Below are 21,982 nucleotides of genomic sequence, written 5' to 3'. Positions count from 1 at the left end.
CCTTCCCTCTCCCCCTCATGCTTGCCTTAAAGTTTTGATTTTGGATTTTAGCTGGGAATGGATCGCTTTGGGAGCTCGAGGTACGTGTGGCTCTGAAATGTCACAGCCACAGGCCCAGGGGATGTCAGCCCTGCATGGGGACATGGTTTAATGGGAACTGACTTTTCCCCTCGCTGTCACCTTCCAGTCTTGCTCCTGCTATGGGATGAATGCAGGCAGCCCTCACCAGTGGGATGTCCCAGCACACCAAGTCCCCACACCATGCCCACTGCTGGTCTTCAGGCAGAGCTGAGCATCACCAGCTTCCAGCAGCTCCTTCCCTTGGGAGAAGCAAATCCTTCTATCATTGTGCTTGTATGGGATGGAAGGGGGCAGCCCTGTCCCCTGCCAGCAGCAAGCAGCAAAGGATGGCGTGTGTTCACCCGGGAGGGACAGAGCTGTGTCAGTGCACACATGTGCCTTTGTGGGATCGATAGGCTGGAGTAATATATCGCACCGAGATAACAAATCACTTAGCTTATTGGGTCTTAATTAAGCCTCTTTTATCTCCATGACAGCCACACACCTGGGCTATCACCCCGACCAGCAGCGGCTGAGCAGAGGGGGACGCGGTGCAGGAGAGCAGGGATTGATGAGCTGTACTGGGTGGAATTGCCTCATTGTGCTGCTGCACTCAGGGCCATCCATCTCCCACTCCCCACAGCCGTCCTGGGCCGGGACCCCCCACTGCAGCCCCCTCCTCCTGGCGCCGTGTAGGCAGGGGATGAAGGACAGGGGCAGGGGACACCCAATGGCATTAGCCAGGCTCAGGGCGATGAGCTCAGGGCGAGCTGCCCCGTTAGCCCCCCTGGGTAATAGATACAGTTGTTATAGTCCCTGACAGCGTGAAATGAAGACCTACATCACCATAATGTATTGTCAGGCTGTGAGCACAGTGCGGCCCCTGAGATGAATGAATGCAATATCTCTGCGTGCGAGGGGGAAGGCGGGGACGGGGGCTCTGCTGTGCTGCTGCCCTCTGGGCGCTTTGTGAGGCGACAGAAAAAGGCATTTTTTATGGGTGATGCAGAGGCTGAGGGTGTCCGGTCCCTGCAGAGCTGATGACAGGTCCAACCCATGAAGGGCAGCATGTAACAAATGACTGAAGTGCTGCCGTGATGAGTTCAGCCTGCAATGAAGTCATCGCGCCCTGCCTTGCTGCCAACTGGGGCTGCAGGGCAATTGATGGCACTGGGGTAAGAGGGATCAGTGCACGGCACCGCTCCTATGAGCTGAGAGCAAAGGGAACCTTCCAAAGCAAAGAGGCTGGAAATGTGCGTTCATGACAACGGGAATCTGAGGCACGTATTGCATTATTTGAAAGTAGGACAGTTCTCACTCTGAACTACGACTGCTGATGTAGTGACTTGGAGTGGAATAATGAGAGCTGGGAGTTGTGAGTGACTTACAGCCGAGCAGCCAAGTCCTGCAGGACCCCTCCATCTCCGCAGCAGTTGTCCTGCTTTAAGATGATCCTTACATCATTCCCAACCTCAGGCTGCTGCTGGGACTCAGCCTTTCCTTTCTGCTTATCCCAGGGCAAGCTGGCAGCAGCAAAACTGACTGAGAACTGAGGAGAACTGAGCACAGGTCCAAGAATGGCTGCAGGCTTATCTCATGCAAAGTCTGCTTGGGATTTCTCCCTTTCCCTGTGTTTGGGATGGCAGTGGCCATACCCAGACTCTCCACATGGGTTTTGATTCTTGCCAAGCATTGAGCTGTTCTTCCTGCTGCACAGCAGGTACTGCATGTGTGCAAATACTCCTTTAAAACAATAAAATAAGGGTCTGGGTTGAAAGACAAGCAGCTCGTAATTCAGCATTGCATCAAACAAAGTCCGAAGTACTCGCATTACACAAAATCCAACCAAAGGGCAACACCCTTCCAGTGTTCCTGAATTTTCACCACTGTTTGCAGGTTTTAGGATGAAAACGAGGCAGACAATCAATCCCCATAAGCTGTCAGTGAGACTTTCCTCTCCAGACCAGCTCAGCTGGACATATGGTATCGTTAAGGTCATTTCCAGTGTGTGATGGACCAGGCAGGACAGGATTCCTCTCTATGTCATGAGGTTTGGAGCTGCAAGGGGCACACAGCTCTGCTCTTCCTCTTGGCCATCATTGCTGCTTGGAGGTTTTTCCCTCTGAGGTTGAGTCTTCCCTCGTGCTGCCGCTCAGAGCCTGTCCCCATTGGTGATATACGATGCCCTTCTAATCTCCAGCGACATAAATTTCTCTCCTGTTTGTCTCCCTGTGTCACATCCTTCTCACCCCGTGCCGGTTATTATGTCTAGCTTTGTGGCTGCGTTTCAATGTTTTCCCTTGTTTGTCTCCTTCACCTGAGGATGTCCATTATGGGATGTAACAGCTTTAATAGCTTACGAATGGGAGGATGGGGTTTTTGTGCTTCAAGGAGCAGTGCTCACAGCAGTCACCACTCAGAGTGGCATTTCCCATTGCTGGGTACCCCAGCTGCTTTCTTCCCTCCTTAAGTCCAGGGACAAATGGTTTGTAAAGCTGATGGTCCAATTCATACTGCTGGGAGGTGGAGCTGGGTGAATGAGTTGTCTCCCTCCACTCTGGCCTAGAGATAGAGATGTCCTTCATTGGTCTGCTCCCACTCTGAGCCCCAATAACAGCAGCACCCTGGGATGCTCTGGTGCAGCTGGAGCCTGATCCCAGCATCTGGCATCAGAGATTGGGCACTCCTCATCCTCACCTCTCTAAGAGCAAAGCGCCATGCGACCAGGATCTAATTAAGCAGGCTAATCTGAAGGAGGTACTACATCTCCATGGAAAACCGCTTCAGTTTGGCTTCTCCGGATAATAAACAAAGCACTTGGGCAGACGATAGGGCATTTAAGTGTTTACTCTTCAGAGCATTAAGTGCTAAATTTGTTTTCAGCTCACTTATGAAAAACCCTCACGGAGCAAAGCACACAAGGGGCTCAGTTGTACCTTCAGCTCCTCTCTGAGCCTCCTGCAAGGAGCCTGGTCCATGGGCTGCTCAGTGGGAAGCAGCAGCTATTGGCAGCATAGGGGCTGAATCTGAACTGTGGGGATGCTGCTGGGGCAGAGAGGTGCTGGGATGGAGCAGCATCTTCCCAACCCCATGCAGAATGCTATGGGCTACGCTGAGCACATCTGGCCACCGTTGCCACATGGGGGGGGGGGGGGCTTCACCCAGGGCCATAGAAATGGAATACAAAACCAACAAAACAACTCTCCGTTTCTAAAGCTCTATGAAGTTTGCACCCCACTATGCTGGGACAAAGGGGGAATTAGCAGCCAGCAAAGAGAAAAGCAACACAAAGCCACACCGCGGTGTCAAGAAGCCAAAAAGCCCTTTTCCTTCTCAGTGTGCGGGGATGGCTTAAGGGACTGTTCACAACACCGAGCCCAACGAGGGTCAGCTTTGCAGCTCTTTGCATCTGCATGTGCTTGAGCCGAGCTTTCCCTGCTGCTGTGATTTACAAACCAGCTTTGACACATCAAAACCAATGCAGAATGAGTCAGGAGTTTTCAAACAGCCATCAGAAAGGGGATGGAGGGGTGCACCCGGATCTGCCAGCAGCAGCCTCCTTTAAATCAACCTCTTTCAGGAAGAATAGTGTGGTTCAGGCCCCGATTTGGGATGTGTCTGAGCACGCTTCCCATCCACATCATGGATTCAATTACAACACAACGCTTTGCAGATTTCTGTTAAATTTTAACTCGTTTCACATGGGTTGTATGAACTTTGCCTGACATTTGGAAGCAGGCAACTTGTGTCATCAGGTTACACTCACACTTATCTCTGCAAACATATCCTTGTACCCAAACCAGCACCAGCACACCCGTCTTCGCCGTGGCTGGCATTAATTGAACCTGAAATGTTCTTTCCTCCGGCGCTGAGCTCCCTCCTGCTCACAGAGCCATGTGTGTGACCCCATCCCCTGCTCAACAAATGCAGCTGCAGCAAATGGGGTGGTCGCATGAGATGAGGGCAGCAGGTGATGCTGAGCCAGCATCTCACGGTGGGTTTTTTGAGAAGGGTGATGCCATAAAATGGGGCAGACTCTGAGATGACTCTGTCCATCCCCAGCCTTTAAGCTGCAGGGATGAGCTTGCAGTGTGTACTGCTGATGGCCCAAATCCTATCTCCAGGGGGACCCTCCTGTCCTCAGAGCCTTGTGACCTGGCTGGTGACCTGCCAGGCAGCCTTGCCCTCCATTGCATCAAGCCATGCAGACCCACCTCTGACCATCTGATGGCTGAAACTCAGGTGTGATCAAAGCCCGGCCTTTCTGCTGTGTCGGCGGTCAGCAAGGGAGGGGGAAATGTTAAAATCCTGACATCACTCAGTGGCTGGCTCTGCCTTCAGCTGCAAGAAGTGGCCAGCTCTGCTGATCAAAGGCCTCACCACTGTTGTTTTAAAGGTGACATTAACATTTAAGGAGCTTTTGAAAGTCCTGGCTGGCAATAAAAAGCCAGACACTCAGTCACAGAGCAACTTAAACACAAGTTTAATGATAATGAAACAGCCTTTTGTTCTTAAACTCAAAGAAGGACCACAAACCTATTTATAGTGTTTATAATAAAGACTGTGAAACCTTTTGCACATAATCCAGCAAAGCGATACCTGCAAGCCTCGGTGCTACTCAGTGATCCCCAGAGTGTGCAGAACAGGCTTTTGAGAACACCTTTCCCCCTTTTCTTGCATGCACAACCACTATTCTGTTCCAATGAGAACTTTGACAGCACACTGTGGATGCTTCTTGCAAGCTCCGGTTTCATAAAGTGTGTCCCCATGGCATGGCATGGCACAGCATGGGACATCATAGCATGGCATGGCATGGCATGGCATGGCATGGCATGGCACAGGACCCATCCTGCTCCCTATCGTGGCTGCACAGTGCAGCATGGGGCAGCAGAAGGGGAAGCCATGCAGGCAGTGCTGGGCTCAGTGCACTATGAGCAGCCCTGTTCCAACACTGGATTATAAATAGCCTGGAAATGAGAGCTGGGCAGGTTGGAGCCATGGCTGGGTAAGAGAATCCCCTGCTCCCCACACGGCTCCTGGCTGCATTGTCTCTTACCATGAAGCTCTTTGCTCTATGGCTCCCAGCCCTGCGCTATGTGTTACCTTACAGCTCCAAGAAAAGCAATTGCATGCACCTTCCTTACAACACTCAGTTGGAAATGCCATGCAAATTCCCTCACTCCTCCTCATTCTCCTGGATGTGCTAATTAGCACTGGGTCCTCATTCCCTTCACTGAGTGCTGGGCAGGGTCAGCAGTCCCAGCAGAAAACGGTATGGAGGGCAGATAGATGTCCTACATCTGCTCCATGTCCTGCAGAGCCACCCAGAGATGCTCCCAGCCCCAGCTTGGCCACTGCCTCATTCCCTTGCTCAGCTCACAGCACAGTGGGCACTACTGGGGAGCTCAAGCGAGGGGCATAAGGGGTCTCTTTGTTCCTTAAGGGCACAAGTGGCCAAAGGAGTCAGCGATGGGAATGCACAGAGTGGGGGAGGCAGGCGATGGGAGAGCTTGAGGCTGGATGTGACCCAGACCCAGGGAACAGATGCAACTCATAACGTTAATGAGGTTTTTTTTTCCCCTTCCTCCCCAAAGGCTCTGCACTCCTGAGAACGGGGGGCTCCCTATCCCATGGCAACACCAAGTGGGGGAAAAATGGGCCTGGCTTTTATTTCATTATATATTTTCTTTTTTGTCCTTTACAGGAATTGCAGGCAAACAAAAGCCCTGAACAGATTTATCATTTTTCTTTCTCCCCCTACCCCCTCCTTTTCTTTCCTTTTATATTTTTTTAAAATAGGGTTAGAGCAAGATGGATGGTTCCCCAGGCCCATGGAATGAGCAGATAGAGGCAGCCCTGTCAGCTCTGGCATCCCATTAAGCCAAGCTGCAGGAGGAGGCCACCGTCAGACTTATTACATTTGCCCCCACTTGGACCCCAACTATCAGCCCCAGTGTGGGGTGCCCCCAGCTTGGCTGCCTGTGCCCCACATTGCCCGGTGCCACCCTAACCCCCACCCCACTCCATCCCCCACATCAGCATGGGAATTGCTTCATGCATCCCTCAGTGTCAGCCCACACCGATTTGTCACCGATGGGTGACAAGCACTGTGTGGCTCAGTGTGGCTCTGGATAGGGGCAGCAGGGGAGGGGGGGAGGGCTCAGACAGCCCCCAACCCACAGCTGGCCTGGGGCTGCTGTGCCTGGTGAAACATCAGTGAGGAAGGGGGGAAAATAAAGCAAAAATAAAAGGAAAAAGGATGGGGATGAAAAAATAAAGCAAACCCCATCACATTCACAAGCCTAAGAACCACACACCCCTATGGGGGGAGCGTTGGCAGAGGTGGACAGGGGCACCCAGCTGCCCCATCTCCAGCACCCGCTTCCTTCTCACGGATATTTCCACTTTAATACTTAACAAGGATTTAAAACCCTTCTGCAGCCGGAGTTTGTTGGCAGCGATAAATTTTGAATAGCTTATAAATAATGGAGGCAAGGTGGTGCCTCCGGCTGGGTGAAGGGGTGAGGCCCCACCTGCCATCAGGACGGGGTGAGGAGCTGCCCTGGTGTGCAGTGCTCAGTGACAATGGCATCACAGTGCACAGCCAAGCATGGCCACGCGGCTTCACACCTCCTGATAAGGATCACCCAGCATGCAAGAATCACAGGATGGAATTATGGATGGACAGAGAAATGCATAGAGTCCCTTTCTATATATATGTGTGTATATGCACGTATAGAGAGACAGATATATAAAGCTGTTCACAGCTATAAGCATTCAGTCTTGCATGCATCTCTATGGGTCAAATTGCCCACCTGCCCTTGACCTCCCCTCCATGCCTTGCACCCATCGAACCCACGTCCCACCCCATGTGCTACAGATGCAACTGACAGCCCTGCAAGCAGCAGCTCCTGCAATGCACCTCACACACTGCTCCACGCTTTGGGGCCAGGAGGGGATTTGGGACGAGGGCTGGAAGGGATGATTTCATCCCCATGAGAACTGGAGAGCGTTTCTGCACGCCGCAGGGGTGGATGCAATGTCTGCTCTCTGCATTTCCCTGGCACCTCGTAGCAAGTCAGTAATTAGGTTATAGCACTGCTCTGGCTTAATTTCCACGCACCAACGTCCAATAAATGTGTATGGAGTTTGTATGTGTGCCTGTAGTATATAAAAGCTATAGGAAAATGGCCAGACTTCACTACATTAATTCATAAAGCAGGTCATTCTTGTCTGGCCCTTTACCTCACTTGTTATTTCTATTTATTATTAATATTGATGTTTCAACCAGGGATCAGGACCCCATTGAGCCAGCTTTAATAACAGAAAAGATTTAGCAGGAGAGAGCCCTGTAATGAACCAATAATCACAACACCAGCTCTCACGTAGTGCAGCTCACAAACACCATTGTTATTTGTACAATGTTTTATTTGCTATTTCACTTCTGCAGCCAGCCCAGCATCTCGCACTGCAGCAGTTTGGCCACGCAAAGGCTTTGTTGAGGTTGAAAATGGAATGAATGAGTCTTGGCTTTGGAGGGCCATCAGCGTGGGTTGGTACCCATCGTGTAAGCAGGGGCTGCCAAAGGGTTTGCTGTGCATATGGGTGAGTTCTCTGCTCCCATCACCCTTCCAAAGCGCTTTCACAACAGCTCCTTTTGATACAATCTGCTGCTGAAGCTGCAGTGCACGATGGAGAGGATGGAGCAGCATCATTCTGCTGGCTAAAGCAGGGGGTGATGTGGGACGGGGGGATCCCATGGGGCTGTGAGTGATTGGGCAACGCACGCCCTAAGGGCTGGCACTGGGCTGCTGCCGGCACAGCGGAGGCATTTGGGCTGCATTAAGGAACGATCACACACTGTGAATGCCAAAACTAATTTTTCAATCTGAACCACTTGGGAGCCGTACAAAGCCCAGGACCACATCTAAACCAACTTCAGATTCGTCGCCTGCTGAGACATTGAACGTGAGCCAGTCCTCAGCTCTGAGCCAAGATACACTCAGGGAGGGTTTGTCTGGCAAGAACCTCTGGAACTATTGATCCATGAGAAAAAGTGATCAAGGGAAGAACAGCTGTCCTGGTTATCGCCTTACCATGTTCTCTACCAGCTCCAAAGCTTTGTCAGCAGAGACAATGAGAGAAGAGCTGTGCAGCATCCTTCCTTCATTTAAACTCTGCTCTGTTCCTGAAAGCCCATTGCAAAGCTGGAGGTCCTGCAGCAGCGGGGATAGTGCAAGGTGGGGAGAACTGGGGATTAAACATCATCTTAATATGGACAAAGGCATTGCAAATGGAGCAGGGAGTGCTGGTGGATCTCCTGTCAGGCAGGATGGTGTTACCTCTGGATTTATACTATAGTAATTTCTGTATTTCTGTAATTTCTTAAATTGCCTTTAAGATGATAATATTTCCTAGAACATGGTGAATAGATTAACTGCACACCACGGCGCTATCCAAAACTGCTTCGAGCAGCATTAAAACCAGATGTTCCCAAAGAGCCAAGGGAAAATGTTACCTGTGCTACTCACCAGCCAAGGGGCAAACTGCCTGTGCCTTATGTAGCAATGCTGGTTTCCCTGGGATGATGGAAAACTATTGGAGCGGGCTGTGCAGGGAGGGCTGGAGCTCCAGAACTGCAGCAGTGTGGCACTGTGGAAGGTGGTCGGTGGGTACAGTGGGGGTTGGGGATCTGAGAGGGCTTTTCCAACCTTAATGATTCTAAGAGCAGCAGCAGGACACGCTGTGCAGCAACATGAGGCATCTCCACACCACAGCTCTAACAATGTGTGCTCCACTGGATCCCCTTGGTTCCCATCCTGCCTGGCTGTGGGTCACAGGGACGGCACAGCCAGGAGCAGCAGCCTGACCTACTTCAATGCAATGCAATGGCCTTGCTACCATGCATCCTCCCATAGACACCAAGCACAGTCTGAGGGCAGCAGATCTGCATGGGATGGGATGCTGTCCCAGCCTCCACCAGCACTGCTCCGGCTGCTTCCGAGCTCTCTCATCACTGCATATCAACACACAGGCTCCACTAACAAATCAAATTGCCACTGATGTGCTTCTCATTATATCTCAGGGCTTATACATCGCTATTCCATTTAAAAGAAGGCATTTGTTTTCCCTTCCCTGATTCCACGTCCCCAAAACCTCATTAGGAGATCGCTGCTTGTTATGAAGTGCTGCTCAACTCAACGTGCTGGGGGTGCAGGACCCAGCAAAGGGCCCCACATGGAGGTGGTTGTTGTGGGGGGGTAATGAAGAGACATTGAATTAAGAGTGCTCATTTGGGAGGAGAGGAACGGACTGTAGATGCTGACAGCACCGTAATGCAAATCCCCCTTGGAGCACCCAAAGAGTCGGCCTGAATGGATTAATGTGTGGATGGAGAAGAAATGACTTCAGTTGTTTCCCTAATTCAATTCCATTTATTTTTATACGGTGTCTTCATACAAAGTATCTCCCAGCTGCTTCATCCAGAAGAGGGATAACAGAGAATCACCGCTCTGGCACAGCTCTCACCAGTGCTGGCATTGCAGGAGGGAGGAGGAACACAAGTGCTGCCCTTGAGGATTTGATTTCCCAAATCATCAGGAAATCATATGCCATTTTTTTCCCCTTCTTTTTCCAGTTCCAATATTGGTAATTTCCCCAGGCTTTCCTCAACCCATCGCTGCAATATACTCAGGCTGATTCTAATCTCACGCTGCTTTTATAGCACTGTAATTCCGATCTCACACTGGTTTTATACTGGTGCAGCCCCACTTATTTCAACTGAGTAAATTCCTGATTTATGTCAGTGCAAACGACAGCAGGAATGGGCCCACAGCTCTCCCTGGAGCAATGCCTGGCTCCCATCAGGGTGAGGAAGAGGAAGATCAGCTCGTTTACAATGCAGATGGTGTAGAAAACTGCTGCCACATTACACCCAGACCCTCACTTTGCAATACACTTTTGCTTTCTTCTGTTAAATGCACTCGGTTGCATTTTGGAAATCCACAGGAGGACACTGAGAAATGGGGACCGACCCATTTATTGCCTTCACCCTTCTCTTTTCCTCAGCCTCACCACCATTCTGTTGCTGTATTGAGGACATTTCATTGCCTTGATTTACTCTCTGTGACGTGAAGGGATGGAGCTGCCATCCTGATACCTGTCCCAGAGGCTGCACCTCACCAGTGCAGTGTTGGTGTTGGTTAAACAAGCCCCTTACAGACCCCACCAAAGCAAGACTGTGACTGCTGCATCCACCTGGGCAAGCCACGTCCTCTCTTGCTTATGCTAAGGGAGGAAAAATAGGGGCTGTCGTAACTAATGGCTGTGGGTTGGAGTGATTTTCCCCTTTTGTTTGCTCTCAGGAGACAGAGTTGGGAGAGGAAGGCAGTCTGACAGTGAGGAGGGATGAGGGCCTTTGCTTGGGTGCTGGTCCTTCACAATGGGGGTCCATGAGCTCCCACCCATTGCTGTGCATCTGTGTGATGCTCAGTGAGAAGGTGAAGGATGCTGGTATCAGCTCTCCTATGGAGCTGTGCAAACTCATACTCACTGATGAACCTTTGCCATTGCAAAGGGGGGAACAACCTTGTGCAGCCACTGGACAAAGTCTTCACACCCAGCATGGCAGCACTGAGCCCTGTTCCATGCAGAGGAACAAACCCCGACCCCACAGCCCAGCAGACAGACCCACAAGCTGACATCAGCAGAACGAAGCATGGCCCCAGCAGTAATCTGATAGAACCCAATGGCAGTTTGGGTTGAGGAAGGAGGGGGGGAAGGGGGAGGGAAAGCACTGACAGAAGAGGCACTGAAAGTACAGTTCCTTCAGTGCATTGCTGGGGAGACCATTAGGAAAACCACTAGATTATTTTTCACATTCTTCAGCGCAAAACTACTGCGTTTTATGACCACTATCAATAACAGCTATCATATTACTAATGCTACAGTTGCCACATATATAATATTTAAATCACATTTGTGGCTGACAGAGACCTATGGATATTCTCGATCCCAACAGGCTATTACAGTTCATATCGTGTCTGTCATATAAATATTATGAATCATTTCCCACTATCTTTATGGGGGCTACATTGACATCGTCAAAAAGGCTCTGGGCTGGATACTGGCTGCATATTTATATACACCTTATGTATATGTATGTGAATGGAGGGAGATTTATTCAACAATCACCAGTAATAAATGCCTATGATAAAGCATATTATCTTCACACTTCATTTGCAAAGTGTTTTGTATGCAAGGATGGGGGGACGGCCCTGTTAGTGGCACATCCTCAAGCTGTGGTGTAAGGCCTCGTGGTGAGGTTTATCACAGCCCCACTGCAGCCCCAGGTGAGTCATGGGGACCTCAGCTGTTACCCAGCCCTGGGCCATGTGCTACTGGCTCACACCAGGTGAGGATCTGGCTCGTGTCCCACCCTCAGGATGGGTGATGCACGATGTGTTCTCCCCAAGGAGCTGTAAGTCTCATACTTCACGTTCTGCACTTCATCTTCCATCAGTTAATGGATTGGTTTCCTTGGCTTTCTTGGCAGCCAGGCTCTGGTCTGGGTGATGAGATGAAGTACATCTCCAGGTGTTGTAAAAGGCAGAACAAGACTTTCCCTCTACAGAGCCTTCTTGCAAAGCAATTAATTAAACCACGGTCCCTGCAAACCAGGTGAGACGTGTTCAACCCAACCCACCAGCAAAGCATGAGAAGAACCTCCCTACCATCATCATTCAAGCCACATCCAGACTACAGCCCAGGTGCTCCATAAGACTTCCCCAAACCTGTGTCAGCCACAGGAACACTTCATTAAAGCCGTCTCCACGTGCAGAGACAGACAAGAACAAGTGCAGCTTTATGGCTGGGAAGTGGGGAGGTCTCTAATAAGCATTTAATGTCCTGCTCTGAAGCAGCTGAAAGCACAGCACAGAGTCTCTGACTTCACAAGTACTTTGTATGAGCAGTTTCCAACAGAGGGGATGAAGGCAGCGTCTCTGCCTGTCCCTGGCGTGGGAATGCAGCTCTCCAGCTCCAGCAGATCAAATAAATCATGTGCATTTCACTTCATAAACAAACATCATCAGCTTGTTAAATGCTGCTGGGGGAAAAAAAGAAACAACACAACACCAAACAAAACAGGGGATTTGAATCTGCAGCGTTGAAGAAATGCTTTGTGCCTTTGAGGATCTGCTGGTTTGTGTGTGCTCGGAGCAGGGACTCACCTACTGCAGCTGTTTGGGCTGTGAGGATGGGTTTGAATGGGACTGAACCCTTTTCCAGGCTCTGTGGGGACAGCAGTGTGGGGATGGAGGGAAAGTGGCCTACTTGACTCCTTATGCCACCTGAATACGGGGTGTCCCTTCACCAAACCCAGCTAGGACTGAATGATAAGGACAGGGAAAGCCCAAATCATCCCATCAGATACAGCTGCCCTCCTTCAGGTCTTACATTTTGCATTACCTGAGAGCAGAGGGAATGAGGACCACATGAAGGCTTCCCATACAGCCCTCCAGAATGGTGGAGCACCTCCAGGTGCCTTTACACCCCACAGAGGTACAAACCAACCTCACCCTTCTCCCCTCCATGGCTTCAGCTCTTTGCAAGCAAGCACACAGCTGAAGCCAAGCAGAGCTCGTTAGATTAATGGTGCATTAAAGAACTGAGGGGAGGTGGGTGGGGGAAAAAGGAGGTTTATAACATCACAGAAATATTCTCACTACCTTCTGGCATCTTCAGGAGACGGGAAATGTGGGACTGCATCCAGCTGTCTTCTCTGGGGCAAAATTCCTTTGGCTTCTGTGGGAGGTTTTACCCAAATAAGGAGTGCAGGATCAGACCTGTTATTGTCACTGCAATTAACATTTAGATCCACATCTAACACAAACTGTTACAGGCTGGTTAGGGAGAAATTTAATTTGCTCTAAAGAGCTTGATGAGAGAGGAGCATGAAATGTCCCAGTTACGGTAATTCCTTGGGTTGGAATCCACAGAAGTGGATTTTCAGCCTCGGATCAAAAGCTCTGCAGCCAGCAATGTAAGCAGGCAGGTGTCCCCAAGGCCTGGCACTTTGGCCATGCCAACCCATCCGTGTTTTGGCCTTTTCTAACAACCTCAACTTTCCCTTATATCCTTATGTAGTATTTACTCTTTCTGTTTTTTTTTCTCCCTGCTCCCAGGAGTTAGTGCAACTCAGCCATAAAAACTGACTTGGAGATGAAACTTGGCATTTCAGGTCCCAGCCTGGGAGCAAACGAAGTTACCAGTTATAAACAGGCTCCAAAATCTGTTTGGACATGCAGAAATTACAGGAGCAGAGGATAAAAAGGATCCGAGGTGCTTTCTTATGCTTCAACTTCAGCAGCTCCGAGTGTCGGTGATGCAAGATGGATCCTCTCAGTGTTTCTCTTCATAGAATGGCCTGGGTTGCAAAGGCCCACAGTGCTCATCCAGTTCCAACCCCCTGCTATGTGCAGGGTCACCAACCAGCAGCCCAGGCTGCCCAGAGCCACATCCAGCCTGGCCTTGAATGCCTGCAGGGATGGGGCATCCACAGCCTCCTTGGGCAACCTGTTCCAGTGCGTCACCACCCTCTGGGTGAAAAACTTCCTCCTAAGATCCAACCTGAACCTCCCCTGTCTCAGTTTAGAACCATTCCCCCTTGTCCTGTCCTCTTGCTGCAATTAAAAGTGATGAGTTGCAGCACACTGCTTGTGCTGGGAGAGGGCAGGGGTCCTGCACTGGGACCAGGAGGGGAAGCCAATAGGAAAGGCAGGGATACCCTTTTGGGATGCATGCAGGAGCAAGAAGGAATGGGGTGCTGGGGCATCACATTGGGCCTCTGCGACATACATAGTGATAGTGTGGTGATAGCTATGGGATGGGCTGATAAGCACAGGCAGGTGATAGACTGGGATATGGCAATGGCGAGAGATAAGGGAGTGCATTTCTACAGGGGGAGGTGCTAGGGTGCTAACATTTATGGCACCGGGAGCTTTGCCAATGAAAGAATCAACCGGGACAGATAAGAAGCTCGGAAGTGCTGCTGATCACCCAGAGAGGTGACGGTGGTGACAATGGATCCCATGGGGGTCACCCACAGACCCCAACCCATGTTGTTCATTGGGTCTCCACGATGGGAGCCCAAAGTGCTCTGAAGGCCACTGGGATGCAGCAACTGGGGTGCAAAGAGCCCTTAGAGGAGGGGGCTGTGGGGGGTTATCCTTGTGCTCCACAGCTGCCCCCACCCCGGGGCTGCCCAGCACCTCCTACAGACACCTCCCATCTCTTTTAATGCTTACCATTCCTCTCCCCCCCATCTCTTTTAGTTTTTCCTTTTCCTCACTTTTGTTTCCCTTTATTTTTTTTCCTGACACTTTTTTCCTTTTTCACAAATCATTTTTTTTCTACATTCCCCCACTTCCCCCCCCTCCCCCCCCCACTTTTAACCTTTCTTTTCCCCCTTCCCTCCCCAGCTTTCCTTTCTCCCCCATCACTTTCCATCACCCCCATTTCCCCCCTCACATTTCTCCCCCCCCCCTCCATTCTCAATCCCCTTCATTTTCAACTTACTTTTAACTCCCCCTAATTTTTCCCCCCCCCCCCATCACTTTCAACCACCCTTTTTCCACCCCCCCCCCACTCTCTACACCCCTCCTTCCCACCCTCCCTATTCATTCTCCCTTTTTTATTATTACTATTAATTCTTTCCATCCTCCCCTTTTTTTTCCCTCTCCCCAACGCGGGGCGGGCGCTGCGGGGCGGGCGCTGCGGGGCGGGTGCGGGGCGGGCGCTGCGGGGCGGGCTGGGCGTTCATTTCTCCATCCCTCCCTCTTTCTTTTTCTCTCCCCCCCCTTTTCCCTTTGCGGGCCCCGCGCGGTGGTTGCGCGGAGTTACATTGTTGGGAGTTTGCACAACTCGCGGCTGCGCTCCCTGCGCTGCGCGGGGTCGAGCCTTCCCCTCCCTCCTCCTCCACTTCGCCCTCCTCCTCCTCTCCCTCCTCCCCTTGGGTGGTTTTTTTTTCCTCCCCTCCCTCCCTTCCCCCTCCCTCTCCCCTTTCGCTTTGATTTCTCTCTCCTCCTCCCCCTGTGCTCGCCGTGTGTGTGTGTGTGTTTTTCGCCGCCGCCGCCGCCGCTCTCCACCGAGCCCCTTGGCATGAGTTAAGCACCAGCGATGGACACCAAACACTTCCTGCCACTGGGTGAGTTGGGTTTCGAGCGGCTGTTTGGTTCCTACAGCGGAGGAGGAGGAGGAGAAGGGGGGGAGGGAATAGAGAAAATAGAAAAGAGCGCAAACAGCCTCCGGAGCTGCCGCCTCCCCCAGCCCGGAGCCGGGATGCGCTTCGCCCCTTCTCGGGAAGCTCTGGGGGCCGTTTACCCACTAAACCCCCCAACCCTCCCCCCATCCGGCTGTCGACTTTGTGCCTTTCTGCGCTCTCGGGTTGGATTTTGTATTATTGTTATTTTTATTGTGTTGCGCGGCGGCGCAAGCGGTATTTTCAAACGGTAGAGCCCCCTCGTTGCCCGGTTTTGGTGCTGGGGGCCGAAGGGAGGGAGGGAGGGAGCGGGGGGAGCTTCGGCTGTTGCTCTCCTCTCTCCGTTTCTCTCTTTATTATATTCCCCCCCTTTTCTTTTCCTCCTCTCTTTAGTTCCATTTTCAACCCTCTTTCCAGCTGGAGTTTGCCATCGTTTCGGTGCTGGAAGTCAAGTCTTGGCTTGTTAAGGGCGAATGCCTCCCTGCGTCTGGCGTTCAGCAGAAGCGATATTGCAGAGCTCAGGGCTCGGGGAGGGGGAAGAACAAACTTTTAGCGAAGTCGCCTGGCGCCGAGCCCTGGGAGGAGGAATTGGGGCCGAGCCCGCAGCGCTGCCACCGCACAGCGCGGCCGGCGGGGCTTTAAATCAATGCTGGGGCTTTAAATCAGTGCTGGGGCTTTGGAAACGGAGAGGTTTTGGGGGTGAGGGGTGGGGGAAGGTGTTGTTTGGGTTTTGTTTTTAATGCCCCCCCCGGAATCACGGTTGTGCAGTGCTCTGTGCTGATGGCAGAGTGCTGCTGCTCTGCCTGCTCCGAAGTTGGTGCTGGGGCTGAAAGCATCTCCCTGCAAAGTCCATCCCCCCCCACCCCCCCATCCCAAATTAAGAATCCCAGCCCTGTTATAGGGTCAGCAGATGGATGCAGGGGCATGTACCCCCCCCAGACAACACCCATCTATGCCCACACTGTTGGTTTAATAGTGAGGCTGGCTGCCCAAAGTTGTGATGTTTCCTTTGGTGCTGTTGTGGGTGAGGGACCCTTAGTGGGGTGGGCTGGATTAGGCCCTACTGATGTGCCTAGGTTTTCCTGGGGAGCCCAGCTTACTGTGGATGCTGGTAGCATGCTGTGCTGTTAGTCATGTTGAAAGGGGGGGGGGGGGGGGGGGGGCAGTGTGTGTCACCTTGCTGCTGTCTGGCAGACAGTTTGCATGCTGGAGTGAGTAAAAAACAACGGGTTGGGCTGCTCAGGTCTAAACACTGTGTGTGTGTGTTGGGGAAGGGGGGACTGTAACCAAGAAATGCAAAGTTATGGGAGAATGTGGCTTGCATTTGATGGAAGTGCGTGGTTGGGGTTTGCTTCAGGAGGGGACTCTTCAACTTTATCCATTGGCCTTTGGTCACGCGTTGCTGAAAACCTCAGCTGTGCCTCTAAGGGCTGAGATTGAAAGGGGAGAGTTGGGTCTCACTCTGAGCTTGGGGATGGGCAGAGCCCCAGAGCCTGCGGGCAGCTGGAGAGGGCAAGGAGCACGTGGAGCCCTTGCTGAGCCCTGAGCAGGGGATGGAGAGGAGCCCACTCCTGTTTGCATGGCACTGGGGTGCTCTGACAGGGCAATGGCTGGGAGCTGGGTAAAAAGTAGCCGAGCTCAGATGGTTGGTGCCTTCCTGGAGCAGCGGGGGCCAAAAGTGGGATCTGGTACTGCTTGTCTGCATCAAAATCTCAATTCAGTTTAGCCTAAAAAGGATAACAGCATGGGGGCTCGTGGCCAAGCCCTGCCCTTGGTTAGACTCAGATAACCCCGCTGATGTCATGGGTGGAAACGTGGCCAGCACCAGGCACTTTTAATAGTAGGATCTCGTTTTGCTGCTCACCTTGGCAGCTGGTGGCAGAGGCTCCTGCCAGGACTCCCCATCCCCAGGCATCTCTGCAGCCCCCAGTGCTCACTGCTCTATAGCTGCAGCCAGGTTGGGTCGGTGATGGGTGTGAAAGCAGCAGAGCTTGGTGTTTTGGGCAGCCACCTTTTCCCAAATCTCTTGAGTAAAAGCATGTCTTGCTGTGGTCGTTGCAGTCCTTCCATTGCTTCCTCTTTGCTCCTGTTGAGGCAGAAGGTCCTGAGAACCCCTTGGTGCTGGGATGAGGATGCTGGTGCAAAGCTGGGTCAGTGGGAACCCACACCTGTGTGCAATCCCCCATTCTGTTCCTTTTAGCTGCTGGGAAAACCTATAGGGAGGGCAATGAAAAATAGGATGGATGCACACAGTGTGTCAGTGCCTGGGTGAGCAGCACCATGCCCATGGCTGGGGGATGCTGAGTGGTGCTGGGGTCCCTATGGGATCAGGAGATGAAGAACAGATGCACTCAAGAGCTGTCCGAGCTCAGGGCTCGACCTCTCCTGACTGACACATGTGAAAGAAGCCGGGAAGGAATTGTTATCTTTATCAGAATCTTAGCTGAGATGGTCAAATAAACCCTCAGAGGGTCCTTGAAGTTACTCTGTGTTGTCCTGCTGGGTTGGAGAGAGCATCTGTGCTCCTCGTGTTTGGGGCATTTTATTTATATAGAGGAGAGCAGTGGAGAAAGCCGCAGAATTTTAGTTATTCATCACAAATATTATGTTTGGCTTTTTGCTCCTGTTAAAGGAAGGAAAAAAATCCGAGGGGGCAATCCAAGTACGCCCTGCCTTCATCCCACCCACATCTGGAGGGTGAAAGTGAATATTGATGGAGAAATGGGTTTAAAACAAGCTTTTTTGTTGATATCCCTGGGTGTAGGGATGGATCTCCATGTGCTGAGTGGTGGGTGTTGGGTTTGGTTGTGGGATGGTTAAAAACCAACCAGGGGGTGGAGGTGTCTGTGGGGTGAGGTGGGGGCTGCCTGTGGTTCTGTGCTGTCCCAGTGTGTGCCAATGCATCGGGTTGTGTGAGCGGGGATTCCCTTCAGGCTCTTGAACTTGGAATCACTGCATCGCTCTTGCTGTGAATAATCTGAGGCCCTGTGTGATGAATATCCCAGACCCCCTGTCATGCATCTCCCTGGAGCCTTTATGATACATCTCTCATACTGTTGGCAAGGGGTTAGGAATGCACAGTGGGGACACCTCATAGCACTGTGGGGCTGCTGGGCTCTTCCCCAGGACCTCCATCACCTCATGGGGCTCTCATCAATCCTGCTGCATGGATCCCATCCCCACTACATCCTCCTCCATTTGTGGGTCATCCCCGTGGTGCCAAGGGATGCTTGGGGTGTGTGTGGGGTCAATGCTGGCAGTTCCTTGTTTACTCCCTCCCAGATCCAGGCGGGCTCTCAATTCAGCCCAGCTACAAAGCAATAGGGGAGGCAGCACGGGTGGTTTTTATTCTAATTGATTTTGTCAGGAGTTGCTGTATTTTATTACACGGAGACTCCGGAATAACTTTGAACGTTTGACACGTGCACGAAGAGCAGCTTTCTGACGTTTCCTTCTTTGCTCAGCTTTTATTCCCCCCCCCCCCCCCCATCTCCTCCTTCTCAAAGCAAAGCTGTGCCTGCAGGGAGGAGCAGTGGCTGCGTCTCTCCAAAGGCTGCTGGAACATCAAGGCAGCGCGGAGCAGACGAAATCATATTGCAAATAAGGGTTTCAGAAGCTGTGCAGAAGGATCTGTGATATTCAGACTGAAAATGCCCTCTTGTTAAATAGGGACCGGCTCTGCGAAGTGGCCTTATTTTTCTTTTGGACTTAGAAAAAGTGAAGGAAAAGATGAAACAGCTGGAAATAGAGCGTTTGGAAATAGATGTTGTTGTCTGTGATGAGCAGGGAGCAGTTCCCATACAGACAGTTCACATGAAGCCCAAATGCTGCTTCCACCTCCCCCCCCCCCTCCTCCCCACCTTGGAAATGTTGTTTAACGTGGAGTTAAAAACTAATCCTGTTCAAACAGACCACTCTAAGCACAAGACTTTAGTTTGGTTGGGTTTTTCAGGCTGCAACTGGGGCTGCGCGGCCCAAAGCCCAGGGTGTGGGGTTGGGTGCTGGGATGGGACTGAGTGGGACATGGAGGCAGGTGGGATTTATTGGGGGTTTTGGGGGCTTTGGCCTTGTGGTGGTGATGCCATCGGGCTGTGCTTGTATACTTTGGGCTCGTGGTTGCTTGGAGGTTCAGGTGGCTAATGCATGAGGCTTTCAGGGCTGGGAGTGGGGAGAAGCTTGCACTTGAGTGGGGAAAGAAGCAACACCCGAAGTCTTGGTTCTGTTGGGGGTAAGGATTGCATCCCCTCCTCCTGCTCTCCCTTGGGTCCCAATGTGAGGTGACAGAGCTTGGTCCCCCAGAGTGCTTTTGGGGTCAGTCTCTTGCTTTCCACTGTTGCATTGGTTGTGATGGGAAAGCAGCTTTGGTGGCCTCATTGCCCTGTGGGGCTGCAGGGTCTCCCAATGGCTGGCACTGGGACCATTGCACCCAACTTTCTGTATGGTTTGAACCTCAAGTTTGGGTTTGGTCTGATCTGTGACCCTTCCTCATAATGCACGGGGTGCGAGATGGCAGCGGAGCCAGGAGATAAAAGGTGCAGCCCTGGTATTTGCAACCAATAAAACAGTAATGGCATTCCAGCCTGCTCGTTACTTCTGGTGCTCTCCTCTTTCGTGCAGTCTTGGCTTCCTTCACATCACACTGACTTAAAAGAGAAAAGGAGGGGGGGAGAAGGGGGGAGAGGTGAGGGGCAGCTCTATGGCAGATCCTTTGCAATGGGGCTGGGCTGGGTGCGTTCCTGCTTCCAGCTGCTGGTGTGAAGGCAGCTCTTTCTCATTCTTGTTTTTCCATTTTTGGCCGATGGGTGAGCGCCGCCGGAAAGTTTTGTGTGTGTGTTTATATATGTGTGTGTGTGTGTGTGGGTTTCTTTTTTGCTGTGAACTCTGTGGGCTGCGATTTCGTCTCGTGGGCAGCGCCGGCTCCCACGTCCCCATTGCAGAGCGCAGTGAAGCAATGCTGGCGGTGAAGCAAGAGCGGAAGGGCTGGCACGGAGAGGCTGTGCTGCTTGCAGAAGGAACAGCCCCTGTGTCCACCTTGGTCGTTCCATGCATGGATACCCCCCAGCTCCTCATTTTGGTGCCTTGTTTTTGGAAGAGGATTGGCTTTATCGGGAGCTGGAGGCTGTGCACAGAGGAGCGGTGGCCCCTAATGCTGCAGCTGGCGGCAGATAGCGGCGTATCAGCAGAGGTTGTGCCGGAGGTGTTTGCTGGTGGGGATGTGCACAGCTCCACATTGCTTGGCTGAGTTCAGAGCTCCTCGTGTGCCTTAGTGGGGTTGGAGCTGGAGTGCAACACCTGCAGATCCAGCCCTCCTCCCGACCTGCACTTGCTCAAGTGTGTGGCTCTCAATGGATCGTAAAACCCAGCGTGATTCACAGCTCTCTGCCCTCCGGCCCCCAGCTCCGTCTCTGCACATTCACTGAGCATGAGAGAGAAAATCACCCTCTGGTTTGTCATCCTCCTTTCTAACGGGGAGCTGCTGTTGTGTCCGGCTGTGGTCCCCCCCATATAACACCGTGCTGTAATGTACTATTTCACTCTCATTTTATATATATATATTTATTTTTGGGGGTAATTAAAGCATTTCAATGCAATCCCCAAATGTAGGGGGGGAGGGAGGTGCAGCTCCGTGCGTGCGTGTGGCTCGCAGACAGTGAAATTGCACCCTAGAGTTATAAAGCAATTGTCTAGCTCAGCAGCAGAATGAGCATGAAATGGTGCAGAAAGCAACTAAATAAAATTGGGTAAGGCAGATGCATGAAAATAATGACATCTCTATGGTGGAGTCAGGCACGCTCGCTCTCGTGAGAACAGATAAACTTTCAGAACAGCCTCAGCATTTGTTTTCCCAGGGTCTCTTTTGGAGTGGGAGCACAGCAGCTTGGCTGAGCCCTCTGCCTTCTCTTTGGTTATGGGGCCACCCCCTTCCCTTCCACTGCTCCCCAACCCCCTCTGCTTTCTCTGCTTGTTTCCCGAGCGGGTTTTTCTGCTCGGCCAAGCACCCAAGCGATAACCTTTGCAACTTCATTTCCCCGCTGTGCAGAGCAGGGCTCAGGGATGCTGTGAGCGGGTGGCTGTGTAGGAGACCTGCCTGCTGCAGTAGCAGTGATGCCGAGCAGCACTCCTGGCTCACCCTGCAGCTCTCCTGTTTCCCAGCCTGAAGCGTGGCACTGTGCTCCTGCCCCATCCCTTGCTCTGCTCTATCTCCCTTACACCGTCTCTCTTGGTGCTCAGATGCCGCCTGGAGCCTTTAACCTCAGCAAAGGCACGTTCCCCTCTGTCAGCTCAGGGAAGCTGAGATGCTTCCTGACATTGTCTGACGTTCTGCGCCTGGATTCCTCCCAGGTTGGAAACAAGCTGCTAATCCCCCCACTTAGGGGACATGGAGGTGGCATGAAGGCTGCGTCCCCACCTGGTTGCATGGCTGTTCCATCCGACTTTAAATCCATCTTTTGCTTTTAGGGGCTGGCTGCTGTGTTTGTCCCCCCTTGTAGCAAATACCTCTTGGTGTCCTATAGGGCTGTATCCCCACAGTCCTTGCTTTGGGACATAGGGATATGTGCACGCTGCCATCTGTCCTCAGGTTTCCCTGCAGACATTGCTCCAGGCAGGCGTTGAGGTGTTGCTGTGTTTTTTTTTGCTGGTGGAGAGAGAAGGGGAAATGGA

The 21,982-nt window shown here is 51.9% G+C and overlaps 1 protein-coding gene across 2 annotated transcripts in view; it reads left to right on the top strand.

The window, feature by feature from the left end:
• Positions 1–15,158: 15,158 nt before the first annotated feature.
• Positions 15,159–21,982, top strand: part of RXRA (retinoid X receptor alpha) — a 73,173-nt gene continuing 66,349 nt past the window's right edge. For both annotated transcript variants that reach the window (XM_085520914.1, XM_085520915.1), the window contains exon 1: positions 15,159–15,265. In XM_085520914.1, the coding sequence (XP_085377040.1) occupies positions 15,238–15,265 (28 nt within the window). In that variant the 5' untranslated portion in view covers positions 15,159–15,237. The remainder of the gene's footprint in view (positions 15,266–21,982) is intronic.

The sequence above is a fragment of the Coturnix japonica genome, chromosome 21 (genome assembly GCF_054131305.1).
Source record: "Coturnix japonica strain WE chromosome 21, WE-NBRP24, whole genome shotgun sequence".
NCBI classification, from domain to species: domain Eukaryota; kingdom Metazoa; phylum Chordata; class Aves; order Galliformes; family Phasianidae; genus Coturnix; species Coturnix japonica.
This window is presented reverse-complemented; position numbering and strand designations above follow the sequence as displayed.